General features: G+C 41.6%; 1 protein-coding gene across 1 annotated transcript in view; it reads left to right on the top strand.

Moving 5' to 3' along the window:
- KIF13B (kinesin family member 13B) overlaps positions 1–25,713 on the top strand; it is a 194,979-nt gene that overhangs the window by 99,039 nt on the left and 70,227 nt on the right. Inside the window, exons 13-21 of the mRNA XM_025394677.1 lie at positions 3,255–3,389; positions 8,295–8,425; positions 10,868–10,954; positions 12,503–12,693; positions 13,692–13,902; positions 14,741–14,903; positions 19,045–19,191; positions 20,864–21,013; positions 21,287–21,415. Of these exons, the coding sequence (XP_025250462.1) occupies positions 3,255–3,389; positions 8,295–8,425; positions 10,868–10,954; positions 12,503–12,693; positions 13,692–13,902; positions 14,741–14,903; positions 19,045–19,191; positions 20,864–21,013; positions 21,287–21,415 (1,344 nt within the window). The remainder of the gene's footprint in view (positions 1–3,254; positions 3,390–8,294; positions 8,426–10,867; positions 10,955–12,502; positions 12,694–13,691; positions 13,903–14,740; positions 14,904–19,044; positions 19,192–20,863; positions 21,014–21,286; positions 21,416–25,713) is intronic.

Below are 25,713 nucleotides of genomic sequence, written 5' to 3'. Positions count from 1 at the left end.
ATAAAAATTAGAAAAAAGTATACTAAATCTACAGGTACCCATCACCTGGTTTCATTAAAGATCAACATATGGCCAGTGTTGTTTTTGTGTCCCTGCATTGGCTTATCTTAAAGCATATCCCTCAAATTATAGAAAAGAGATCAGTATATAAACTATTTCTCATTACATATCTCCCTGTGGTTTTTATGAATTATAAGTCATTCTAATAATTGTCCAATTTGGAAGCCACTTTGAGCCATTCTCAGTTGCTCCAACAGTAAACATTTGTTGTGATGAGTCGTGCTGATAGAAAACAGGGCAAGTCTAAATGAGTCTGCATCGGGGAGCTTAGTGTTGGCACCTTTACTTTTCCTCTCCCAGGGGTCCCTTTTGTGGGCACTGCCTGATTTTATTCAGCAGCTCCTTCAATACCTTACCTTCCAGAGCTCCCAGGCTGTAGTGCTGCTGAACGTTTTTCTTCTGTCATTGAAAAAACCTGGTCTCTTGGTCACTTACCTCTTCCTAATCCAAACTGACATCTTCCAAAATCTATTTCTGACAGTAGAGCCACAAAGTGTTAGTATATCTTCTGGAAGATGACTTGAGACATGTCAGTTGACGTGGTCCATGGTCAGATAAATTTGGCAATTTCCGGGCAGACTGAATTCAATGACTTTCTTTTTTGAAGGACTTCTCACATCATTTTGGGGGCAATTGCAAGTTAGCTGGGCTCTCCATGGGTCCTCCGGGCTCTGTGACACCTTCCGATAGGGTGCTAGCCCTCAGATGGCCCTGCCACGGAATTCCCTGCAGCTTCTGCACCCTTTGACCCTACATCATCCAATACTTTACCATTGTTTAATTGTTATGTGTAGTTTCAGTTGCTATTGAGTTTGTAAGGTTCTTAAGAAAAAAGACTATCTTTTAGTGTTGTACGCTTAATAATATTTTTGCATAAAAAGAACTCATGATGAGTATTTTCTAATTACAGTGCCATATCTGCTATACCACATTGTCCCTTATTTTTATCTTTTATATTCCCATTAGAAGATATACACTTAAGTGAAATCCAAACCTTGAGATAGGTCAGGGGTTGACAGACAATGCATGTGAATTAAACCGGGTCCGCCACTTGCTTTTGTAAATTTTTTTGGAGTACAGCTGTGCTCATTTGTTTACGTATTATGTATATTTTCGGCAGCAGAAATGAATAAGACAGAGAGCCCATGGCCCACAAAGACTAAATATTTACTATCTGACATTTTATAGGAAAAGTTAACCAACCCCTGATATCAGAAGCAATATTTGATGATATCAGTAAACTGTATTTTATCATATAGTACTTTGTTATGAGCTGATTCCTAGGTGTTACAAACATTCGTAATTTTTTAAGATGATTTTAAAACTTTAGTTTTTGGTGGGAAACACAATAACGAATTGACAGTTTTCCACCATTATGCCTCTTTTGGATTAGACAAAATTTTTGTAGCGTTTTTACCAGTATAAAATCTCAAATGACAGAAACATGCACAGGGAAGTAGCGTAAAACAGTAATAACTAGGATAACTTAGAGAAAGGTATAGTTACTTTCTTCATCTTATGGACATGACTCTTTATCAAGGAGAAATTCTTGGAAATGAGCGCAGAGAACGCTGATGGTTAATGTTAAATGACTCAAAACTTCTGAAAGAAGCCTGTAGTCCTCTTTGTTAGAACTTGATTTAAAGACTTGATTTGATTTGAAGACCCAGGACCAAAATACACATTTCAGTTTTGTGGTAGTATACTTCTAGGTAGGATATATTGGCTGAGTTGCAGTGATTGTATAAATTACAGTGGCATGCCTAGAAATAGCAAAATTGTGAAGCTTTATTTTAATTATGCTGCAAACTTACTGTGTGGCTGTAGTTAAGTGACTTAGTCTGTCTTGCCTTTCCCCAGAATCAGAGGTCTTAGGTGATTGACTCATTGCTACTTGCTGTTTACCCATAGTCGAAGATACCCTCTCCAGCTCCGACTGTACCCTAACCACAGAGCATCTGGTTGTGAGATCCATGCCTATACCCTTATGATGTACAGATGTTCATATGTTGTATGGGTTCAGAGGCAGGCACGAAAAAGGAAAGGCCCGTATTATGAAGATAGTGCTTGAGTGCATATGCAAGTTTGTTTGTTTTTGGATAAATTCACCACACTGATGTTTTGAGTGCTCGCCATGTGTCCTTCACTGCTAAGTGCTGGGAACACAACAGTATATAAGGTAGGATCCGTGCCCACACAGCACACAGTCCCGTGTGAGAGAAATGGCCTGATAAACAGTTACGAAGTGGAGCATGTCTGCTCCAGATAGAAGAAAGAGGTATAAAATCTTTTCAGCTAACGAGAACAAAGATAACTTTTTTTGGTTTGTTTTTTGTTTGTTTGTTTGTTTTGTTTTTTTGAGATGGAGTCTCTCTTTGTCGCCCAGGCTGGAGTGCAGTGGCATGATCTCAGCTCACCACAACCTCCACCTCCCGAGTTCACGTGATTCTCCTGCCTCACCCTCATGAGTAGCTGGGATTACAGGCGCCTGCCACCATGCCTGGCTAATTTTTATATTTTTAGTAGAGATAGGGTTTCACCATGTTGGCCAGGCTGGTCTTGAACTCCTGACCTCAAGTGATCTGCCTGCCTTGGCCTCCCACAGTGCTGGGATTATAGGCGTGAGCCACCACGCCCAGCTCAGAGAACATTCTTAGCATTTTCAAGGACCTGGAACTTGTTTCATGCAGTTTCATGCCGGGTTTGACAGAAGTTAGAAGCCAGAGGGGAAGCAGGCCAGATTGAAGGGCCTTGTGAACTTTACTGAGGGAGTTTGGCCTTTATCCTGATTGGGAGGTCGCTGAAGATGTCAAGCAGAAGAGTGTATTGATCCTCCTTTGCTTTTAAGAAGGATCACAGTTGAGGAAAGTGCACACACCTTTGCTCATATATTCAGAGTTAAATGAGATGAATTCAAGATTTTAGATGTTTTCAAGAATGAAAACTGAGAATTCACTAGTACAATTAGTTACTATATGTAATGGACTTTATTTTTCAAAATAAAATTAGAATTAACGCAAAAATTATATAGTTTGGAAAGAAGAGAAAAATGCAATAAATCTATAATACCATAGCCTAAGAGAATGTATTTGAATTACAACACTATTGAATAATTGTAAAATTGTAATGTAAGCGCTTGGATATCTCACTGCCTCAATGGCTGTGGAATTAATACTTCTCTGATACATTTACAGGAACGACAGAAACAGCTTGAGAGTCTTGGAATATCTCTTCAGTCTTCGGGAATCAAAGTTGGGGATGATAAATGCTTCCTGGTGAATCTGAATGCTGACCCAGCTCTGAATGAGCTTCTGGTCTACTACTTAAAGGTGAAGTAATGTGCTTTGCTACTAGATTCTTGTCACAAAATAGGATAATATTTCACAGTACTTTAGTAAACTTGGGGAACCATGCTTACTCAAAAAACAGCAAGAAGTTACGGACCATCTTGGGTTTCTGGGCTCAGTTTTCTTTTTTAGTCCTTGATGCCATTCAACTTGACAATAGAAAAAAATGATACTCTGATATTATTTCCAATAAGTTAAATAGCCTTCCTACCATTATTTAATGTGATTTGTATCAAGGAATTAAGTAGATAACTTTAAAAATGGATGACTTTGAAGACTAAATGATTCATTTAGTAAGTATACTAAAGCTTTTATGGTTTACGTGAAGCGCATTTTTCTGGGAGCAGTGTGTTAGCTCACAAGAAAAAAATGTATAAATAAAGTTCTTAGGACCGGTTGGTATGAAATTTATGTTTCCAATAACTCTTAGGAAAAATTAAAAATTTGGGTTATCAATCTGTTAAAAAAAAGAGAGAGAGTATAGGTTACTTAGAGACTGAGTGAGTCAGAGCATGGAACAGAAAAGATGTATCCACTGAAATCTATAAATCATGGGATATATTAGTAAGATAAGAGACAACTTCAGAATAAGCCTGAACCCTGAGATGCCACATGGATTCGAGGAGTGTCCAGAATGGGCTGTGTCAAGCCCAGAGCACAAATTACTTATTATATATGATGGACTGCACGACTCTAACACAGGGTTGATAATAGTTTTTTTCCCCTCACATGTGTGGGTTTAATTAATGTGACCAGGAAAGTAAAGCTAACAAGCTGACTACCTGGAAAACAGCTCTAAGAGAACTGCATGATTTCATTTCAGAAAAGCTTGGAAAGATCCGGGGGCAGTGACTGTGTGTCATTTTGAGAAGGCCTGTTGTTAATAAATGTCTTATACGGTGTGTTGTTGTGCTGTGAGTTTGGCTGTGTCTTTGATGCATACCTTCATGTGTGCTTGTCTCAGGTGTTGTGGTTCAGTGGCCCCAAAGCTGGGGTAGGAGGGAGTGACCTGTCTCTCTAGTCTATGGCCAAGCCCTTTGCCCCCTCTAGATTAATTCCTTTGTAAATGGAGGGAAGTGTCTCTGGCTACTTTACCAGGTTCCTGTGAGGGTTGGAGATACAGAAGCACTTTGTAAACAGAAGTACTACACAAAAGAAAAGATTCCACGTTCCACTTTTTTGTTTGATACTCCTATGGTTTCTTATACACATATTTTCCTTGCCTATTAAAAAATGATGTATTATTGGCCGGGTGTGGTGGCTCACACCTGTAATCCCAGCACTTTGGGAGGCTGAGGTGGGCAGATCACTTGAGGTCAGGAGTTCAAGACCAGCCTGGCCAACATGATGAAACTCTGTCTCTACTAAAAATATAAAAATTAGCCAGGGGTGGTGGTATGTGCCTGTAGTCCCAGCTACTTGGGAGGCTGAGGCAGGCGAATCTCTTGAACCCCAGAGGTGGAGGTTGCAGTGAGCTGAGATCATGCCACTGCACTCCAGCCTAGGCAACAGAGCAAGACTCCGTCTCAAAAAAAAAAAAAAGTATTATCCATTACCTACTTTGCTTCTGAACAGTGCTGGGAGCATTCTGAGTTAGGATGTCAGCTGGGGATAGTCACATGACGGTGACCAGGAAAGTAAAACTAATGAGCTGACTATGTGGGAAGAGATGCGATGTTAGAATAGGACCTAAATATTCTGTCCTTTTTTCAGAACTAGAAATTCTTTTTTTTCCATTGTAATGTAGTTCAAATCGGAACACACACACACACACATCAAGAAAAATCTCTGATTCATATCTGCTCCTTGACTAAAAACTGAAGAAGCTGTTTAAAGATGTTTGGAGAGTTGTCAAATGTTTCTGGTCATCTTGTATGGAGGTGTTTGGGTTCTGTTTCAGACTCTGTGGCCAGCCCTGTTGGGCTGAGTCTGAGGCAGTGTTGATTTCTTGACTGCCCAAGCTGACCCCACAACAAGCATATCTTCAAAACAAAGCACATTCAAAAGGATGAAGTTTTTGCTTCAGTAAAAGAATACTTTTTGCTTCAGTAAAGTGATACCAACTGTTTTTGCTTAAGTAAAAGAACCGTTTTTGCTTCAGTAAAGTGATACCATAATGTGGGATGGTGGAATTTGGAGGCTGAGCATTTTTTATTACTATGCCTTCAAATTCAAAAGTCAATTTAGATGCTGGGCAGATGACTTCCGTCACTCCATGTGTAAGTGAAGGCATTGGATTAAAACATCTCTAAAGTTCTTTCTAGTTCCAATTGTACAGTTCTCTTACTCTTCTAGAATATAACACCCCCTTTATCCTGGAATACTTTATAATAGAATACTTTAGAATCATGATACCCATCTATCAATAAAGAGACTGAGATGCTATCCCTGAGTAACTTTATCTTACTTTGATTACCTAGGCACACAAAGGGAAATGATTGTGCATTTATTTTTATATTTTTTTAATGCCTACATATGCCAAGCCTTTGTTAAGTGCTTGGAGTACAAGATGGACAGTAAACCCACAGTCAGTCAGTGTCATGGAAGGAGTTAAAATAGGGCAGGATGACAGTGGCTTTTTCCAGTTGGGAGCTCAGGAAACACCTCTCTGAGGATGTGACTTTAAAAACTGAGATAGAAATGATAAGAAATGACCCATATCAGGATCAGGGGAAGAACATTTCAGACAGAGGAAACAGCTAGTAAAAGGCAATAGGATGGAAATAGGCTCAGTGTGCTCAAAGAACAGATGGAAGCCGATGTAGCTGGCACATGCTCTGTGAGGGGAAGATGGTGAGAGTGAGGGTCAGAGACAGGCAAGGACAGGTTGTTGAATGCTTCGTAAGCCTGGGTAAAAATTTGGGCTTTATTGGAAGTTCAAAGAGAAGCCACTAGAAGGTTTTATTCTTACTGTTTTTCTTTTCTTTTCTTTTTTTTTTTTTTTGAGGCAGAGTCTCGCTCTGTCACCCAGGTGAGTGCAGTGGTGCGATTATGGCTTATTGTAACCTCAATCTCCTGGGCTCAAGTGATCTTCCTGCCTCATTTTTATTTTTATTTTTGTTTTTTTTGAGATGGAGTCTTGCTCTGTCGCCCAGGCTGAAGTGCAGTGGCGCGATCCCAGCTCACTGCAACCTCCACCTCCCGGGTTCAAGCCACTCTCCTGCTTCAACTTCCTGAGTAGCTGCAGTTATAGGCATGCGCCACCACGCCTGGCTAATTTTTTTGTATTCTTAGTAGAGACGGGGTTTCACCATGTTGGCCAGGCTGGTTTTGAACTGCTGACCTCAAGTGATGCGCCTACCCCGGCCTCCCAAAGTGCTGGGATCACAGGTATGAGCCACTGCCACCTGGCCACAATGTTTTTTTTTTTTTTTTTTTAGTAGAGACAGGGTCTCACTGTGTTGCCCAGGCTGGTCTTGATCTCCTGGGTTCAAGCGATTCTCCTGCCTTGGCTTCCCAAATTGCTGGGATTATAGGTGTAAGCTACCATGCCCACTCTTAGAAGGTTTTAAATAGGGGATGATGTGACCAGCTGTTGTGGCAGGAGTGGAAGGGAGTGGCATGCAATGGAGACACAGTAGGAAGCTCCTGCATCCACAGGCAGGAGATCCTGGAGGGCGAATCTAGGATGTGGGGAAAACAAGCTGATTCTTGATAGACCTTGGAGGAAAAATCTGTAAGATTCTCCCTGATTGACATGGGGTGGGTATGGGCTTGTAAGAGAAAGAGGACTCAAGAATCATATCTAAGCTTTTCATTTGACTGACTGGTAGTGGGAGTGCCATCCATTATTATTGGAGAAGGAAATAGACTTCTGTTGGGTTGGGGGAGATGGGAACAAGAGTTTAGCTTTGGCCTTTGTTCCCTTTGATACATCTTCAGACATCCAAGTTGTGTCAAGTAGGCTGAGAAGGCAGAAAATAATAGTGGCTGAGGCTGGGCACGGTGGCTCACACATGTAATCCCAGTGCTTTGGGCGGCCGAGGTGGAAGGACTGCTTGAGCTCAGGAGTTTGAGATCAACCTGAGCAACATAGTGAGACCCTGTCTCTACAAAAAATTAAAAAAAATTAGTCATCAGGGTGGTGCCTGCCTGTGATCTCAGCTACTCAGAGACTGAGACAGGAAGATTGCTTGAGCCCAAGAGGGTGAGGCTTAGTGAGCATGGATGGTGTCTCTGCACTCCAGCCTGGGTGACAGAACAAGACCCTGTCTCAAAGGAAAAAAAAAAAAAAAGTGACTAAGACTGCAATAGTGGTTGTGGAGGTGGGGAAAAAAATGAAACTAAAGTATATAGCTCTAGGGTGGTGATAGAGATGTAGTTTATTTGTAGATGGCATTTAAAGCCGTGGGAGTGGGTGAGTTAGTCTAGGTCAGGGTTAGCCAACTACTTTTCACAGGCCAAATCTAGCTCCCTTCCTGTTTTTGTTTTAACCATGCCTGCCTCCGTTTGCTTTTTAAAAATCTTTTAGGCCAGGCATGGTGACTCACGCCTGTAATCCCAGCACTTCGGGAGGCTGAGGTGGTTGGATCACTTGAGGTCAGGAGGTTGAGACCAGCCTGGCCAACATGGTGAAACCCTGTCCCTACTAAAAATACAAAGAAAATGAGCTGGACATGGTGGTGCATGCCTGTAATCCCAGCTACTTGGGAGGCTGAGGCAGGAGAATCGCTTGAACCTGGGAGGCAGAGGTTGTGGTGACCTGAGATTGCACTGCTGCACTCCAGCCTGGGAGATAGAGCAAGACTCTGTCTCAAAAGTAAAATAAAAATAAAAAAATATTTTAGCAAAGGTAATAGGACAATATAAGAGGGCTCAGTGTAAACGATTTCAATTGTGTACATGTAAGAATACAGTATTAATCAGTGAATTTGATTTTTTTCTTAGGAACATACATTGATAGGGTCAGCAGATTCCCAAGATATCCAACTGTGCGGCATGGGAATTCTTCCTGAACACTGCATTATAGACATCACGTCAGAAGGCCAGGTCATGCTGACTCCTCAGAAGAACACCAGGTAACGTACTTGAATTAGTGTTCATATCATGAGAGTTTTTCAGAGGAAGAAAGTACTCTACTGGCGACAATGGCCTTTGTTGCTTTTAAGTTGACCACATTAAGCTATCCAGTTGGTTGGGCGGGCCCCTTACATTTAGCTTTAATGCCTGTCACACCCGTTCCTTCCTCTGTATGCCCACTGCCATGGCCTTACGTATTTAGGCCCTCATCAAGTCTTGATCAGAGCCCCCGCTAACACCCTGAGTTGCCTCCTGGTTCACTCACCACAGCCCTAGAAGACTTTCCTCTGTTTGTGATAGAAAATTCCTTATAGCCCCCTGGTTTATCTCCTCCTCCTCTGCACCTGCCAGTCCTTTGGCCTGCTAACTCCTGTTCGGTCTGCAGGGTTAAGGGCTGCCATGATCTCCTGCGGGGAGGTCCCTGTTTGGTCTGAATGCAGTGCCCTTAGGAGGTATTGGACCATCCCCCTGTTGTGGCAGTGCTTCTTAGTGTCTGCCTATGGGCTCTGAACCCTTATTACCCCATTAGACCGTGAGCTGCTTGAGGACAAGGGCCTTTTTTTGATTCTCCATTCCTGGCGCAGAATATGAGACTAGTACACAGGAACTTAATACACCATCGAGGAGTGAAGGGGCTCCACATTTTATGAATGACACATTTGTCACTTTGTTTCCATCTGCTATAGAGCTGTTATCCCCTGTTAGGGAGTTGGAAGTATAACAGTCTATAACTGTTACAGACAGTGATTAACGAATTATGTTGACCTTTCAAATGCTGATTTGTTTCATTTTATGGTATCAAAAAATTACTAATATCACTGATTTTATCCATAAAGTCTTCAAGTATTGAGACACTATCAAGCTCTGGGGAAGGATCAAGTGAGAAAACAGGAGCAGAAGCTGGTGTGGCCCTCACAGCTGTGCTGTGCTCTTCTCTAGTGAGGCCATAAATAATCACACAGAACCCCAGCCTCAGGCAAGGGTTCTCCAAGACTGGGATGCAATAAGACAGAGCAGGCCACGTCATCGTTTCGTTTAAGCACAGACGAAAACATGGTCACTGTGCCACCCGAAGAATACCCTTCTCTGTGCCTTATCAGTGAGCGGTAATATTTTGAAAGGAATCTTCTGAGCATTAGGTCTCAACAGTGGGCTTAAAATATTCAGCACACTGTGGTGTAAACAGACATACTGTCATCTGGGTTTTGTTCCATTTACAGAGCACAGGCAGAGCTGTTTTAGCATAATTCTTAAGGGCCCTAGGATTTTCAGAATGGTCAGTAAGCATTGGCATCAACTTAAAGTCACCATACATTAGCCCCTAAGAGAGTCAGCCTGCCATTGAAGCTTTGAAGCCAGGCATTGACTTCTCCTCTCTAGCAGAGAAAGTTCTAGATGGCATCTTCTTCCAATAGAAGTCTGTTTAATCTACATTGAAAATCTCATCAGCAATCTTGCTGCAGCTTCTACATTAGCACTTGCTGCTTCATCTTGTACTCTTATGTTATGGAGGTGACTTCTTTCCTTAAACCTCACGAACCAACTTCTGCTAGCTTCCAACTTTTCTTCGGTTGCTTCCTCACTTTTCTCAGGTCATAGAATTAAAGAGAGTTAGGACCGTGCTCTGGATTACGGTTTAGTTGAGGGAATATTGTGGCTGGGCTGATCTTCTCTCCAGACCACTGAACTTTCTCCATATCAGCAGGAAAACTGTTCTTCCTTATCATTCATGTAGTCACTGGAGAAGCACCTTTAATTTCCTTCAAGAGCTTTTCATGTGCACTCACAGCTTGGCCAGCTGTTGGTACAAGAGGCCTGACTTTCATCCTGTTTTGTTTTTTGATGTGATTCCTCAGTAAGCTTAATTATTTCCACCTTTTGAGAGGTGTGTGACTCTTTCCTTCACTTAAACAGGTAGAGGTTATTGTAGTTATTAATTAGCCTAATTTCAATATGGCTGTGTCTCGGGATAAAGAGACCCGAGGAGAGGGAGAGAGTCAAAACCCACACTGCTTTTATTAAATTTACCATCTTACATGGGTGCAGTTCACGATGTTCCAAAACAATTAGGTGAGGTCAAAGGTCCCTGATCACAGGCCTCCATGACAGATGTGAAGTGAGCACATGCTGTTTGAAAAGAATCTCCCATAGCCTTGCTTAACACAGGATAGCTACAGACCTTCAATTTGTAAAAAATGTGATATCTGCAAAACACAATAAAGCAAAGTGCAGTAAAATGAGATGTGCCTGTGCTTTGTACCATCAACGTTTTAGGTGAATCAGCAAAGGAGTGAATGTAAATATTAAAATTCACCAAGAACAGGTTGTATTTGGGGGAATTATTGTTTTCCCTAGTAACTATATCTCTATGTTACTGGGAATTTAAAGCAGAAGACATGATACTGCACTCCTTGTTCACGTTTGATCTCTTCTCCTTACAGAACATTTGTAAATGGGTCATCTGTCTCCAGTCCAATACAGTTACACCATGGGGACAGGATATTATGGGGAAACAACCATTTCTTCAGGTATGATGTCATTCGTGTCCCTTAAGGAGATTATTGAAGATTGTGCTCTGAAATAGATTTACTCTTTAATATGTATTTTCTTTCTCTAAAACAATTATGTTACTGTGTGTGTACATATATATTTGCTGCATATATATTATATATATGTGTGTGTGTGTGTGTTCATTCACTGTATATGGTCTGAACCCTAGAGACATATAAACAATATACTGTGGAAAAATACTGAGTTCATCTACACAGTTTTTCCCTTTTATTTCCCACTGGAAGGTGATTCCTTTGCTGTGTAGTGTAAGAATTTATTAATAAACATTAATAGTTTTCCTGACATGTTTATCTTTTTAATTTTTTTTTTATGGAAACATGGTTGTGGTTTTAGTTTCCTTATCTATAAAATAAGGTTGGTATTTCTTTTAGAAATTCTTTTCAGCTCTAAGTCATGGCCAGTTTTACTGTAATGGGTTAGACAGATCATTTATTTCCCTAACAGAACCAGAAATCTAAAGGAACATGGTTGTTAGTGTTGGCTAAGCCTCTCAAATAAAGTCATGGCTAAAGTCTGGTCACTGTCTTGGCGTCTCTCTATGGCCTGAAGTTGGCCATGCTGCACTGCCGTCAAAACAGCATTCAGGTACAGGAAGAAAAAGGAGAACCGTAAGCTGTGCTAGCCCTGACTCTCCTGTTCATCCGAAAAAACAGAGAAGTCTTCCCAGAGTCCTCAGCAATCTCCTTCTGTCTCCTTTGCTAGAAATCGCTTCTTAGTTGCAAAGGGGGCTGCAAAAGACTGTATCTCGCCTGGGGCTGTACATGGGGTTTCCCAAACAAAATTGATGTTGCGTTGACAAGGCAGGCAGGCTGGAGATTGTAAAAAGTGAACATCCTGGTCTCTTGTTACTGTCACTGGTCATCGTGCTCCAGATGTCAGACTGACTTTTCTGTAGCTAATAGAGAGTGTTTGCCATGGGCCAGTGATACTTTGGTTACTGAGAAAAGGGTAGATGGGCACAAAGAGCATGGAGCATTTTTTTCCTTCCTAAATTAAATGACGTGTAAACTGCTTTGCTTTGTGTTCAAAACCCTCATCGTTTGGATGAAGCTGATCTTTCCAGCTTTAGCTCTAGTGTGCTGTACAAATTTTGAATATCCCGTTGTTTTACTCATTTCTCCAGGGAATGTGAATGTTTCCATTTTCACATCTTTTCCCACGCTTTCCCTCTACCCTGCTTTCTCTGTATCCGTGAAGACTCAGTTCAAATGATTTCCTCCTGTTGCGCTTTCCTTTATCACCTTGCTCTGAAATCGTCCTCGGCTTTCCTTTAACTCCGAGCTTGTCACAGGTGTGTGGACTAGTGTCACACTTTCTGTTGTAAGTTTTTGCTGGCACATGAGTGTCTTATTTCTATGACTAGATTATCAACTTCCTGAGTACAGTAATTGCCTTGTACTTACATGGTATCTACTTGGCTTCTAGCAGATGCCATTACTTAATGAATGACATAAATAAGTACCTGTCTTAACTTCAGAAAATAATACTCTTTTTTTCCCCCCAAGACTCAATTTGCCTAAAAAGAAAAAGAAAGCAGAACGAGAGAATGAGGACCATGATCCCTCCATGAAGAATGAAAACAGTTCTGAGCAGCTGGATGTAGACGGAGACTCCTCCAGCGAGGTGTCCAGTGAAATTAACTTTAATTACGAATATGCACAGATGGAGGTCACCATGAAGGCCCTGGGCAGCAATGGTGAGCAAGTCAGGCGTGCTCTTAAGCCCTGGTTCCAGTTGGTAGACTGTTGCCTACAGTCCCACCTACTCGGTAGGCTGAGGTGGGAAGATCACTTGAGTCCAGGAGTTCCAGGCTGCAGTGAGCTGAGGTTGTGCCCATGAATAACCACTGCTCTTCAGCCTGGGCAATGTAGCAAGACCTTCTCTCTTGAAAAAAAATAGATGATAGAGTGTTAAAAATGTTTATGATTGAGGCCTTTTTAAATGTTAAAAAGGAAGATCTTTATGTTGCTATTCTCTGTATTTTGTGTCTTTGGCTTTAATTTATATCAAAATGTTCTGCCTTAATATACAGTCAGATCACTTTGTTCTCATGGATAGAATCTCTCTGGTTTATTTTATTTTAATTTTTTGAGACAGGGTCTCGCTCTGTTACCCAGGCTAGAGTGCAGTGGCATGATCTCAGCTCCCTGCAGTCTCCACTTCCTGGGCTCAAGTGATTCTATTCTCCTGCCTCAGCCTCCTGAGTAGCTGGAATGACAGGCTTGCACACCACCATGCCTGGCTGACTTGTATTTTCAATACAGACAAGATTTCGCCATGTTGACCAGGCTGGTCTCAAACTGATGACCTGAGGTGATCCGCCCACCTCGGCCTCCCAAAATGCTGGGATTACCGATATGAGCCACTGCACCTGGCCAGATCTCTCTGCTTTAGAGACTTGCCTGCCACTGGCTTGTGATTGTATTTCTGGAGGATTCGCCATGTCTTAGGTTATGTGTAGAACATATAATAGACCTGCCTTTTCTGCAGGGAAGATGGTTGAGGATATGTCTGAGAATAGATAACAACCTGAGTGATCGAAAGTCAGGAAAGCTAAGTTTATGCCAAATTGTCTTTAAAGTATTAGTTAGGTGGTATAGTTAAGATGACAAACATCATCACCATATAGAACCACATTTGAAGTTTGTTATGTTGTAACTCGCGATCATTTATCTTTTTTAAAAATGTGTTTAGATCCAATGCAGTCCATATTAAACAGCCTAGAACAACAGCATGAAGAAGAAAAACGATCCGCACTGGAGCGCCAGAGGCTTATGTATGAGCATGAATTGGAGCAGCTCCGGAGAAGGCTGTCTCCTGAGAAGCAGAACTGCCGGAGTATGGACAGGTTTTCTTTCCACTCGCCCAGCGCTCAGCAGCGCTTGAGACAGTGGGCTGAGGAGAGGTAGGCGGCACAGAGAGGCTTGTTACACGTATAGCTCAGCCTTGCCACCTCTAACGCACCTAGGGAAAGTGGAAACATTGAGATGGTGCTTACAAAAGAATTATGTTAAAAGATAAGTGTTACAGCCAAGAACCACTTTGCATTTTTTTTTAAAAAGGGGAATTGCCCATTTATATTGCATTATTTAAAACTGTTGATGTTAGGTGCTGCTCCATTTTCAGTTGGTATGGCTTTTGGATTTGGATATAGAAGTACACTTTATCATTGTATTATGCTTCAGGTTCTGAAGCTTGGGTAGATGATTTTTAGAAAAACAAAGTTGATTATCTGGACTGATTAGCTCAGGTAGTTAAAGCATGGTGCTGATGAGGTACAGATTGCAAGTGTCATCTCTGTACGGGATAATCAGCGTTGTATTGAAATGCCTCATCCCATGGTTGCAGACTACTTCACTAACCTCATATTATTTAAAGTTTGGTCTGCAGGCAGGCAGCTTCCCTTTCACCTGGAGATTGATAGAAATGTAGGATTTCAGGCCTCCACCTCAGACCTGCTGAGAAAATCTTGAGTTGATGAAGATCCCCTGGTGATCTGCATACACGGGCACTGCCCTTATCTACAGCCAGCCTGCTGTGTGGCTGTGCGCCAGTGCCTATCGTGTAGTTCAGGTTCAAGTGTGTGCATGGGTCAGTGTCAGCAACACAGTCCCTGCGTGCAGACCACCATGGAAAAGCTCAATTCACATTTTGGCAATGATGTACTGCCACTGTATGATTTTCTGACTAGCTGCTTTGTGTTAATCTCTTCCCTACCTCTGCCCCTTCTTTATTTTTTTAAGAGAAGCAACGTTGAATAACAGCCTGATGAGGCTGAGGGAACAAATTGTTAAGGCCAATCTATTGGTGAGAGAAGCTAATTACATTGCTGAGGAGCTGGATAAAAGAACAGAATACAAAGTTACCCTACAGATTCCAGCCTCCAGCCTGGATGCCAACAGGAAGGTGAGGTTGCCATTCCTTGAAAAAAACAAAGATCTCATTGGATAAGATTGCCTGATGTTTCCTGGTGTTATTTAAGCTTCAGATCCCTATCTGTGCCTGCCCCGAGTCAGATCCTTTGTCCTCCTTGCTTTTGGGTAGAATTGACTTCCTTTCCGTTCTCTGCCTTTGAGTGTATATATATTTTATCTGCTAGGGGAATATTCTCTCCATCTCACCTGGCCCTGACAGTTCATTTCACTCAACTTTCTCCCTTCAAATCTGTTTAAATTCTTAGAAGTCTTCTCTGATTCATCTTCCCCAAATGTCTTTTTTTTCTTCCTTATGCTACCACTCTACACCCCCTTTCCCACAATTTAGGTGTTCATTTTGCTTATGTTATTTTCTACTTTGAATAGCTTACTCTGTGAAACTGTTCATTAGTTGTGTCATGGTGTCATGTATATATTCAGGATCATACTTTTTTTGGTATAACAAGTTTAATAAAATGTAGGGGGAAGTCCCATCACAGTCTTCTATCTTTGCCATTCAGTTGGGTTTTTTTTCCTTCTTTTTTTTTTTTTTGAGGTTCTTTTCTAGCTCTTGATCACATTCATACATAATTTCTGATGGATTAGGTAGAATTTTCTATTCAGATGAATTTTTTTGTAGGTCCATGCGTTCTGTTTATCCTACAGTAGTCAATACAGAAAAGCTTTAATCGATCCATCTTGGATATTCTATTTTGTTTGTTCATTTGTTTGTTTGAGATGGAGTCTGGCTCTGTCACCCAGGCTGGAATGCAATGGTGTGATCCTGGGTCACTGCAACCTCCACTCCTGGGTTCAAGCGATTCTCCTGCCTCAGCCTCCTGAGTATCTGAGATTACAGGTGTGTGCCACCACACCGGACTAATTTTTGTAGTTTTAGTAGAGATGAGGTCTTGCTGTGTTGGCCAGGCTGGTCTCAAACTCCTGACCTCAAGTGATCCACCTGCCTTGGCCTCCGAAAGTGCTGGAATTACAGGCAGATATTCTAATTTGATAGCAAGGATTACATCTTTCTTTCCCTATGACATCACAGCATTGAGGTCAGCATTTTGTACAGGGTTAGATATTTGGCAAATATGATTCTTAGTTTTTTAAGAAAGGTATTGTCAATATGATGTGATCATTACAGATCATTGTTTTTGTATACTCTGTGTGTATTTTGAAAAATTTTACTTAATTAGAACTTACTAGTATTTGTAAGGGCAAAGTCTGGGTACAGTAGGACTCACCAAAAAGCAAAGAGGAAGGCCAGTCACAAGGAGAAGGTTCAGGGCCTAGTTTCTTCTTGAAGGCTGAGAAATACAAGGTCCTCTTTCATTTTACAGTGTACGAGTTGAAAAAAGCAGAAATCTGAAAAATTTTTCCCCATTAAACATGACTGCAGCCCTTTTCTCTGTAATCTATTTTGGGGTTTGTTGAAAGGTGTGACTCTGCTTTGGGGTAGCCATGTCAACACCCAGAAGTAACTCATGTCACCTGACATCTCTCCTTAGTTTAGTTAGGCTGAATCTGTAGTCTTTAATGCAGCAGACTATTTTTTGGTATTTGAAAACTTGTTTAATGTCCCATCCATTCTGTGAACACTCTCTCCTCTGGCAAATTTTTTTCTTATTTCCAATTTTGCAAGAGGGCTAAGTTATGGTAGTTGCACCGTATTGCCTATTGCTATTTAGTCCCAGGTCCAGCATTCTCCCCCAGGAAAGCCACTACCTACAAAGGTCACAGATGGGATTTTTGGATTTATTCACTGGCTGACTGAATATAAGGTAGGAGGGCCTTTAATTTTGACTGTAGGATGGCTGGGCATGGTGGCTCATGCCTGTAATCCCAGCACTTTGGGAGGACAAGGTGGGTGTATCACCTGAGGTCAGAAGTTAGAGACCAGCCTGGCCAATATGATGAAACCTCATCTCTACTAAAAATACAAAAATCAGCCAGGCATGGTGGCAGGCACCTGTAATCCCAGCTGCTCGGGAGGCTGAGGCCGGAGAATCGCTTGAACCCAGGTGGAGTTTGCAGTGAGCCGAGATTGGGCCACGCACCCTAGCCTGGGTGACAGAAAGAGACTCTGTCTCAATTAAAAAAAAAGAAAAACACATTTTGACCGTAAGAATTCTCAAATGTTTGTTTTATTATTTAAATTTTGTTTCTTAGAAAATGATTGTAGGCAAGATGTTAATGAAACATCAATATGTTTCCTTAAATTTTTCCCTGTATTTCAAAGTTCCCTTAAGTTTTAAGTGGAACAATTGAAAAATTAAGCCAGTAAACCTAGATTGATTAGCTAACCAGTAGATAAGTCTCCCTTGGGGAAATGTATAAGGGCTTTTTTTTTTTTTTTTATTAACTTTGTGGTTTTTAAAAGTTCTAAATTTTTTTCTATGTTAAAAATACATTGCTCAAGTTCTTCTGCTCTGAAAAAAATCCACATTGCTCTTATAAGCTGGAAAAACTTCAGAGCGTACCTTTTTTTGGAGGGGGGTGATATTTGCATAACAGAACATTACTATTTTATTTTATTATTATTATTTTTTTTGAGATGGAGTCTCACTCTGTCGCTCAGGCTGGAGTGCAATGGCGCGATCTCAGCTCACTGCAACCTCTTCCTCTTGGGTTCAAGCGATTCTTCTGCCTCAGCCTCCAGAGTAGCTGGGACTACAGGCACCCACCAGCATGCCTGGCTAATTTTTGTATTTTTAGTAGAGATGGGGTTTTACCATGTTGGCCAGGCTGGCTTCAAACTCCTGACCTTGTGATCTGCCTGCCTTGGCTTCCCATAGTGCTGGGATTACAGGCGTGAGCCACCGCACCTGGCCAAACATTACTATTTTGAAGTGAACAACTCAGTGGCATTTGGCACAGTAACAATGTGGTGTGACCACTGCCTCCATCTAGTTCTGTATGATCTTAGTAAGAAACCCGAACTGCATATTTGGAAACTGGTATCATTTATTGTTTCCACATGGGTAAACTGGGGACTTTTCAGTTTACTCTTTTAAGTGTTTCATGTTTTATACCCCATGAAGATGCCATCCATTACAATAAAACAAAATTCACCTTCTGAGAGGTAAAGGGACGTTTCTTCCCCGTACACCACAGCAAACTTTCCCTCTCTCCCATTGATACATTATGGTCATATGGTGGCCTGAATAAAACACTTTTATTTCAACTTGCTGTTAAATGTGGTCTTTTGGGTTTTAAACTTAAAATCATTTCCAACTACAGTCAAAATTTAAATGTGGTGGCTCATGCCTGTAATCCCTTTGCTTTGGGAGGCTGAGGCAGGAGGATCACTTGAGGCCAGGAATTCCAGACCAGCCTTGGCCATATAGCAAGACCCTGTCTCTGTGCAAAACAAACAAAATTAGCTGGGTTTATTGGGATGCTCCCGTGGTTCTAACTACTTGGGAGGCTGATGCAGGAGTATCACTGGAGCCCAGGAGTTCGAGGCTGCAGTGAGCTGTGATGTGCCACTGCACTCCAGCCTGGGTGACAGAGTGTGATGCTGTCTCTTTACACACACACACACACACACACACACATATACATACATACATACATACATATGTATATATTTATTTTTGAGAGCCTCACTCTGTCATCTAGGCTGGAGTGCAGTGGCGAGACTTCAGCTCACTGCAGCCTCTGCCTCCTGGATTCAAGCTATTCTTGTGCCTCAGCCTCCCAAGTAGCTGGCATTACAGGCACATGTCACCACACCTGGCTAATTTTTGTATTTTTAGTAGAGAGGGGTTTCACCATGTTGGCCAGGCTGGTCTTAAACTCCTGACCTCAAGTTATCCACTTGCCTTGGCCTCCCAAAGTGCTGAGATTATAGGCGTGAACCCCCACGCCCAGCAACCCCCGCCAAAAATTTTTTTAATGTAAGTTTATACTTAAACTCAAGTTTATAAATAGATTTTGATTGTACTTGGGTATGAAGGTATTACGTTATAGCTTGTAAGACTTTTGGGAAACTTTGTAATCCACAGATTAAAGGGTGATTGCCATTTGAGTTTTGTGTAATGACATTTGACTGATGGGGGTGGAATTTTCAGCTTTGACTTCCCCTGCTGCCTGTGTGTTTCTTATGGTCATTCTTACTCTCTCTGCAGCGAGGCTCTCTTCTTAGTGAGCCTGCAATCCAGGTGAGAAGAAAAGGAAAAGGGAAGCAGATTTGGTCTTTGGAAAAACTGGACAACAGGCTGTTGGATATGAGAGACCTTTATCAGGAGTGGAAAGAGTGTGAAGAAGATAACCCAGTAAGTTATTTAAGAGAAAATCACTTAATTGGTGATTATGGAAGGAGCCAAGCTGGAATGAGCCTACCCTTATCAGGGGAAAATTGTTCTTTTTCCAAAATTATAATGCTATTTCTGGAGTAAGGTTTATTTTAATCCCCTAAATTGTTTAGCAAATTAACAATTTTAATAATCTCTCTTTCTGGTATCTTCTTTTTTCTTCTCATTTCTGTCTTTTAGATTTCTAGCAGAATTCTCCACTTTCCATTCTGACTTCTGTTGGTGTGCGGGTGTCTGTCTCCTGTGCTCTCTGGGAAACTCTTTAGGACAGAGGCCAGGCCTCGTTATTTGTCTCTCCTCCCATTGCTCAACCCATTTATCCTTGCAGATAATAAACCTACAGTATATGTTTTGTAAGTTGAACATCAGTGGTATCTTAATATTTACAAGGAACATTTTTGAAGAAGTTTTGATCATAACATAGATGCCGTAGATCTATATACATTGGTACTCTGTCCTCCACTTGCAGGCTTTCTTACTTAGATCAGCCGTGTACTCATATGTATTTAAAATAGAAATGCATATTACGTATGTCTGAACATATTTTCATTACTGTTAGGCCTGTTTCCGCATAGAGTTGTTTACTTCCTTTGCCTTTTGTTTTGTAAAAATGATTTTTCCAGATTGTCATCAATAAAAATGTTTCTTAGGTGACGTTTTTGCTTAAAACATGTTTGTCTCTTTGGTCCCCCTCTCCTATTTCAACTTAGAAATAAAACAACAACAGTAAATACAAAAGAGTCACTTCCATAAGGGCTCTCCTTTCTTTTTTTTTTTTTTAATTTTAATTTCTGTGTTAGTGTAGCCATTTTTTTCCCATAATTCATCCTCGATGTATTTTCAAATTAGAGAAAGACATGCTCCTTGTCTCAGTATTTTTTTTTTTTTTTTTTTTTGAGATGGAGTCTTGCTCTGTCGCTCAGGCTGGAGTGTAATGGCACAATCTCAGCTCACTGCATCCGCTGCCTCCTGGGTTCAAGTGATTTTCCTGCCTCAGCCTCCCGAGTAGCTGGGATTACAGGCACACGCCGCCGTACCTGGCTAATTTTTGTAGTTTTAGTAGAGACGGGGTTTCACCATGTTGGGCAGGCAGGTCTCGAACTCTTGACCTCAGGTGATCCACCTACCTCGGCCTCCCAAAGTGCTGGGATTATAGGCGTGAGGGCTCACCTTTCATTACCAGAGTTGTATCTGATGACTTGCTAGGAACAAGCAGAGCAGATAAGAATTACTGTCTTCCCCAAAAGAAAGGTGAAGTGTAGTTTAGCACACTCTACTTCTTTTTCTGGTCAACATGTATTGTTTATTTTGTGGCAGGATTTCCATGTAAAGTAGAATAACTGCTAAAAGTAATGACCTGTTACTGGGATCGCTCTGTCATGGGTGGAGGATGCTGACCTCCATTGTGAATGGGAATGACCTCCACTGTGAATGGGAATGAGGAAGACTGTGTGTGGGAGTAATAGAGTGCTGTGCTTCGGCAAAAACTTTAGAGTGTTTTACTCTAAAAAATACAAGAGTCAGGATGATGAAAGTTAAGTTTAACGACCTAGAGTGCATCAAAAAGCAGTAGGTGGAATGCATTTATTGTAAGTGGTTATTCTGAAGTTGTGTGTTCTCAATCTCTTTACAGGTCATACGATCGTACTTCAAACGTGCTGATCCATTCTATGATGAGCAGGAAAATCACAGTCTGATTGGGGTGGCCAATGTCTTCCTCGAGTCCCTTTTCTATGATGTGAAGTTACAATACGCTGTCCCCATCATCAACCAGAAAGGAGAGGTTGGTTGGTTTTCTTTTCATGCCTTGTTTCCTGTAGAGAACAGTTTAAGAAACAAGAGGGTGGTGATGGGATATTGTTGCTATTTTTTGTCAGTAATGTGTCTTATTAATACCTTGTGTTTCCAAGGACTCTGAGGGCAAAGTAACTGTCAGAGACTAGGCCTCTAAATCCCCATTAACCTGACACTTTGACTCTAAAAGGGAAGAGAGGTCGTCTCAAGGGAGCACGAACCAAATCTGGAGAAATGTTTCTACCTTCCCCCATTGCTGCAGGTGGCAGGCCGGCTGCATGTGGAGGTGATGCGCATCAGTGGTGATGTCGGGGAAAGGATCGCGGGAGGGGACGAGGCAACAGAGGTCTCCTTTGAGAAGGAGACCCAGGAGAACAAACTGGTGTGCATGGTAAGTCCCAGCTTCATCCTAGTATTACATTGACATAAAAGTCATTGCAATTTTTGCCATTACTTTTAATGGCAAAAATCACAGTTACTTTTGCACCAACCTAATAGTTCAAGTGGGGCTGATTTTGAGAACTGCAGGTCGTTAGATGTAAGTATCATGTTCCTTTTCAAATTTTGGAAGTAGAGCTGAGCCTCCCCCACTCAGGAAAATGCAAAATCCCCTCCTTCATTTCCAAACATCTGCTAGTGGGCCAGACCTGCTGGTGGCTGAGAATCCCCACAGGAACCAGTTATAAAAAGAAGGTGCTGGAGGGCAGGAAGTCAGCAGGGGGCGTAGGTGCTGTGTACAAGTGAGAAGGAGGTGAGGTGAGGCAAAGGAAGCCTAAACCTGACTCTTAATTCATAGCTCATCCTAGAACCAGTCCTCTTTCCCAGTAAACGTTTTTAGAATTGAAGCTGATGTTGAAGGGAGTAAGCTACATGTGAGCCACAAGTAGCATGAAACTGGAGCTGTTGGAGTCAGGCTGCTTTCTGTAAGGCTTCGCATATATTGAGAGGGCTTCTGGTGTTTCAGTTACTTCACTGGGAAGGGGAGGAATCTTAATTCACTGAATGGTTCATTTTTATTATATTGTACTTGATTTCAGAGCAGCTTCTTTGAGTCATATGATGATCAGAGATGGAGACATAGGGTTGATGACCCCACAATGGCCCATTTTAAAGGTGATGGACTAGTAAATGCAACTTTCAAATATCACCTTCTGCTATTAAAGTAAAATAACATATAAGGACACTTCTCACTTGGGAAATGTATCCTTATTACGGAAAAAAAGTCGTACATTCTGAGTGATATGGGCTTCCTGAAATGAAGTTAAAATACCATGTTTTTTAATGGAAGATATCAAACATATACAAAAATAGTGAGAAATGTGTTACTGATCCCCATTCACCTTCACTCCACAATTATCACCTGTGGTCAAGCTTGTTTCATTCATACACGCAGCCACTTCTGTGCTGCCCCTTCTCTTAGCACCCCAGGCACCCCAGCGTCGTATCTTATCTGTAAATAGTTCAGTGTGTGTCTCCAAAAGATGAGTCCTTAAACCAATATAACCATAGTTGTCAAAATTAGTAATTTGTCAAAAATTAATAATTTCTTAATATCATAAAATTGTCAGTTTCCTTAATTGTCTTGGTTGGTATGTCTCTTGGGTCTGTTTGAATCTTTAGGCCCTGGTATGCTCGTGCTGTCTGACTTGCTCACTTTCTCTTTTTGCCTCTCTCACCAAACCTGCAATTTATTGTAGAAACTGGGTTGTTGACCTGTAGTTTCCTATAGTCTGGATTCTGCTGATTGGTATTACTTAGCATGTTAAGATGCTTTGCTGAAAATTGGTAGTTAGGTATACACGTGTTACCTGAGGGAGGGAGGGAGGCAGCCAAGGTATTCTGTAGGTGGTGGCCTGTGTTCTTCCATCAGGAGCCACATCTTGTCTGGCTGTTTGTCTTTTGGGGATGATCAGCCACTGATGATTATTACCTAGATGCATTATTTTGTTAGGAGTTACAAAAGAATGGTGCTATAATTCTATTGTCATTTCGTTTTTCTCCAGAGAAAATCTTCCTATTATCAACTGTTTTGCTCTACAGAGATAATTTATATAGAAAAGGAAGGATAAATGCTCCATCTCTCCCTTTATTTACAAATTTTGTTTATTTTATTTTTAAGACAGAGTCTCACTCTGTCACCTAGGCTGGAGTACAGTGGTGTGATCTCAGCTCACTGCAACCTCCACCTCCCAGGTTCAGGCAGTTCTCTCGCCTCAGCCTTCTGAGTAGTTGTGCCACCATTCCCAGCTAATTTTTGTATTTTTAGTAGAGACAGGGTTTTGCTATCTTGGCCAGGCTGGTCTTGAACTCCTGGCCTCAAGTGATCCACCTGCCTCGGCCTCTCGAAGTGCTAGGATTACAGGTGTGAGCCACCATATCCAGCCTAATTTTTAAAATAATAAATTGGTTTTCCAAAATGTGACCAGTGGGGTTTTTTTGTCCTTAGTCTTAACAGCATGATTATGAACTCTTGGACTTAACCATATTTGGTGTGTGTCTATCTGTTGCATTCACTACCTGTATTTAAACACAAATGTTCCCGTCTTTGGCCAGTGGGAGCCACTTCAGTTGGCCCTTGAGTCCTGTTGTCATAACTTTCACCTTCCTGGACTGGGATAGCTTTCTTGTTTTCTGGTGTGATGAATATTCTGATCTCATCTTGTGTATTTCCTGTCCCAGACCTGGAATCAGCCATTTCTCCAAGGAACCTGATTCCTTTCAGTGGGAAGTGGTTTTTAGAGACCATATACTGGCATGTAATAGCCTTTTATGTAAAAAGGACGAGGACAAATAAGCTGTATGACAATAAATAAAACAGTGGTAGAAAAACAAAAGAAACCAGCCTGGAGACAGTTAAGATATCATGGGTGATGAGTATAATTAGCCCCCAAAGAAGTCCGGATTTGTTTTTTTGTAACAAGGCTATATGCACATATTAACATCTTCATGTTTTCACTGATATGAAGTAAAGTTTGTATGTTTAAAACCTGGGCACAAGCATCAATCCCTGCAGACATTTGTCCTCTGTCTTGAACAGCTGCAAGTTGAAGTCTGTAGTATTCTGACACCTTGTGGTGGTTTTAGTTTTTGTGTGCAAAAATTTTTTTAAAAACCCCACAAAACCCAAACAGCCTGTGTTCATTTCTTATGGCTAATAGTCTTCATTCCTGGCAGTTGCATTCCTGAGAGGTTGCCTGTAGACGAGAGTTCAGCGTATTAAATCTTGTTTCTTGTCTATTTTAACATTAAAATTGTGATTAATTTTGAATGGAAAAAAAGGCTTTCAGATGGCATTTACTCACAAAGAAGTATGTATTGAACATGTATCTACTCAATGCCTGTTACAGGGCTGGGCGTGGTGGCTCATGCTTGTAATCCCAGCACTTTGGGAGGCCGAGGCGGGCGGGTCACAAGGTCAGGAGATCGAGACTATCCTGGCTAACACGGTGAAACCCTGTCTCTACTAAAAATACAAAAAAATTAGCCGGGCATGGTGGTGGGCGCCTGTAGTCCCAGCTACTCGAGAGGCTGAGGCAGAAGAATGACGTGAACCCAGGAGGCGGAGCTTGCAGTGAGCCGAGATTGCGCTGCTGCACTCCAGCCTGGGTGACAGAGCAAGACTCTGTCTCAAAAAAAAAAAAAAAAAAAAGTTACAGGTCTCTTTTATTTCATTCCATTGGTGTGGTCAGTCTTAACCCTGTCGAGTAAGTTAGCTACTGATATTCCCATTTCACCTAGGAGAAAACTAAGCCTAAGAAAACTAAGAATTTGAGTTATTTGAGCCAGCACACAAGCTAATAAGTGGGCAAGATTTTTTTTTTTTGTGTGTGAGATGGAATTTCACTCTTGTTGCCCAGGCTAGAGTGCAGTGGCGTGATCTCAGCTCACTGCAACCTCCGCCTCCCGGATTCAAGCGATTCTCCTGCCTCAGTCTCCCGAGTAGCTGGGATTACAGGCATGTGCTACCACGTCCAACTAATTTTTTGTATTTTTAGTAGAGATGGGGTTTCTCCATGTTGGTCAGACTGGTCTCGAACTCCCAACCTCAGGTGATCCGCCTGCCTCGGCCTCCCAAAGTGCTGGGATTACAGGAGTGAGCCACCGGCGCCCGGCCGAGATATTTATTCTATTTATTTTAAGTAACTCCAACATCTTGGAATTTTCCCAAATGCCATATTGCTGCACCTTAATAAGATAAATATTTAAAAACAATGAGAAAATGATGGTTTTTAAAAACTTGGTGGAAAAATTAATTGCAGAGTACTGTTTGCTCAGTTTGGTTTGGAGGAATAAAATATGTCAGCCAGTCTGTCTTTTGTAGCCTGTCAGGAAGTAGCTATCTAGGTGTTTCAAACTCCTGTTGACATCACAGAAAAGATGAATTATAATGGGGGTTCCTGTTTGTTGCTGGTGTGTCTGGTATGGAAGAAAATAAAATTATCTGGTTTGTGTAGTTTTGTGTGTCATTATCAATGCTTCCCGAAATGTGTTTTTATTTGTTTGCTTGTTTGTTTTTTGAGACAGAGTCTCTCTCTGTCACCCAGACTAGAGTGCAGTGGTGCGATCTCTGCTTACTGCAACCTCCGCCTCCTGGGTTGAAGCGATTCTTGTGTCTCAGCCTCCGGGAGTAGCTGGGACTACAGGGATGTGCCACCACATTTGGCTAATTTTTATATTTTTGGTAGAGAT

The sequence above is a fragment of the Theropithecus gelada genome, chromosome 8 (genome assembly GCF_003255815.1).
Source record: "Theropithecus gelada isolate Dixy chromosome 8, Tgel_1.0, whole genome shotgun sequence".
In the NCBI taxonomy this organism is placed as follows: domain Eukaryota; kingdom Metazoa; phylum Chordata; class Mammalia; order Primates; family Cercopithecidae; genus Theropithecus; species Theropithecus gelada.
This window is presented reverse-complemented; position numbering and strand designations above follow the sequence as displayed.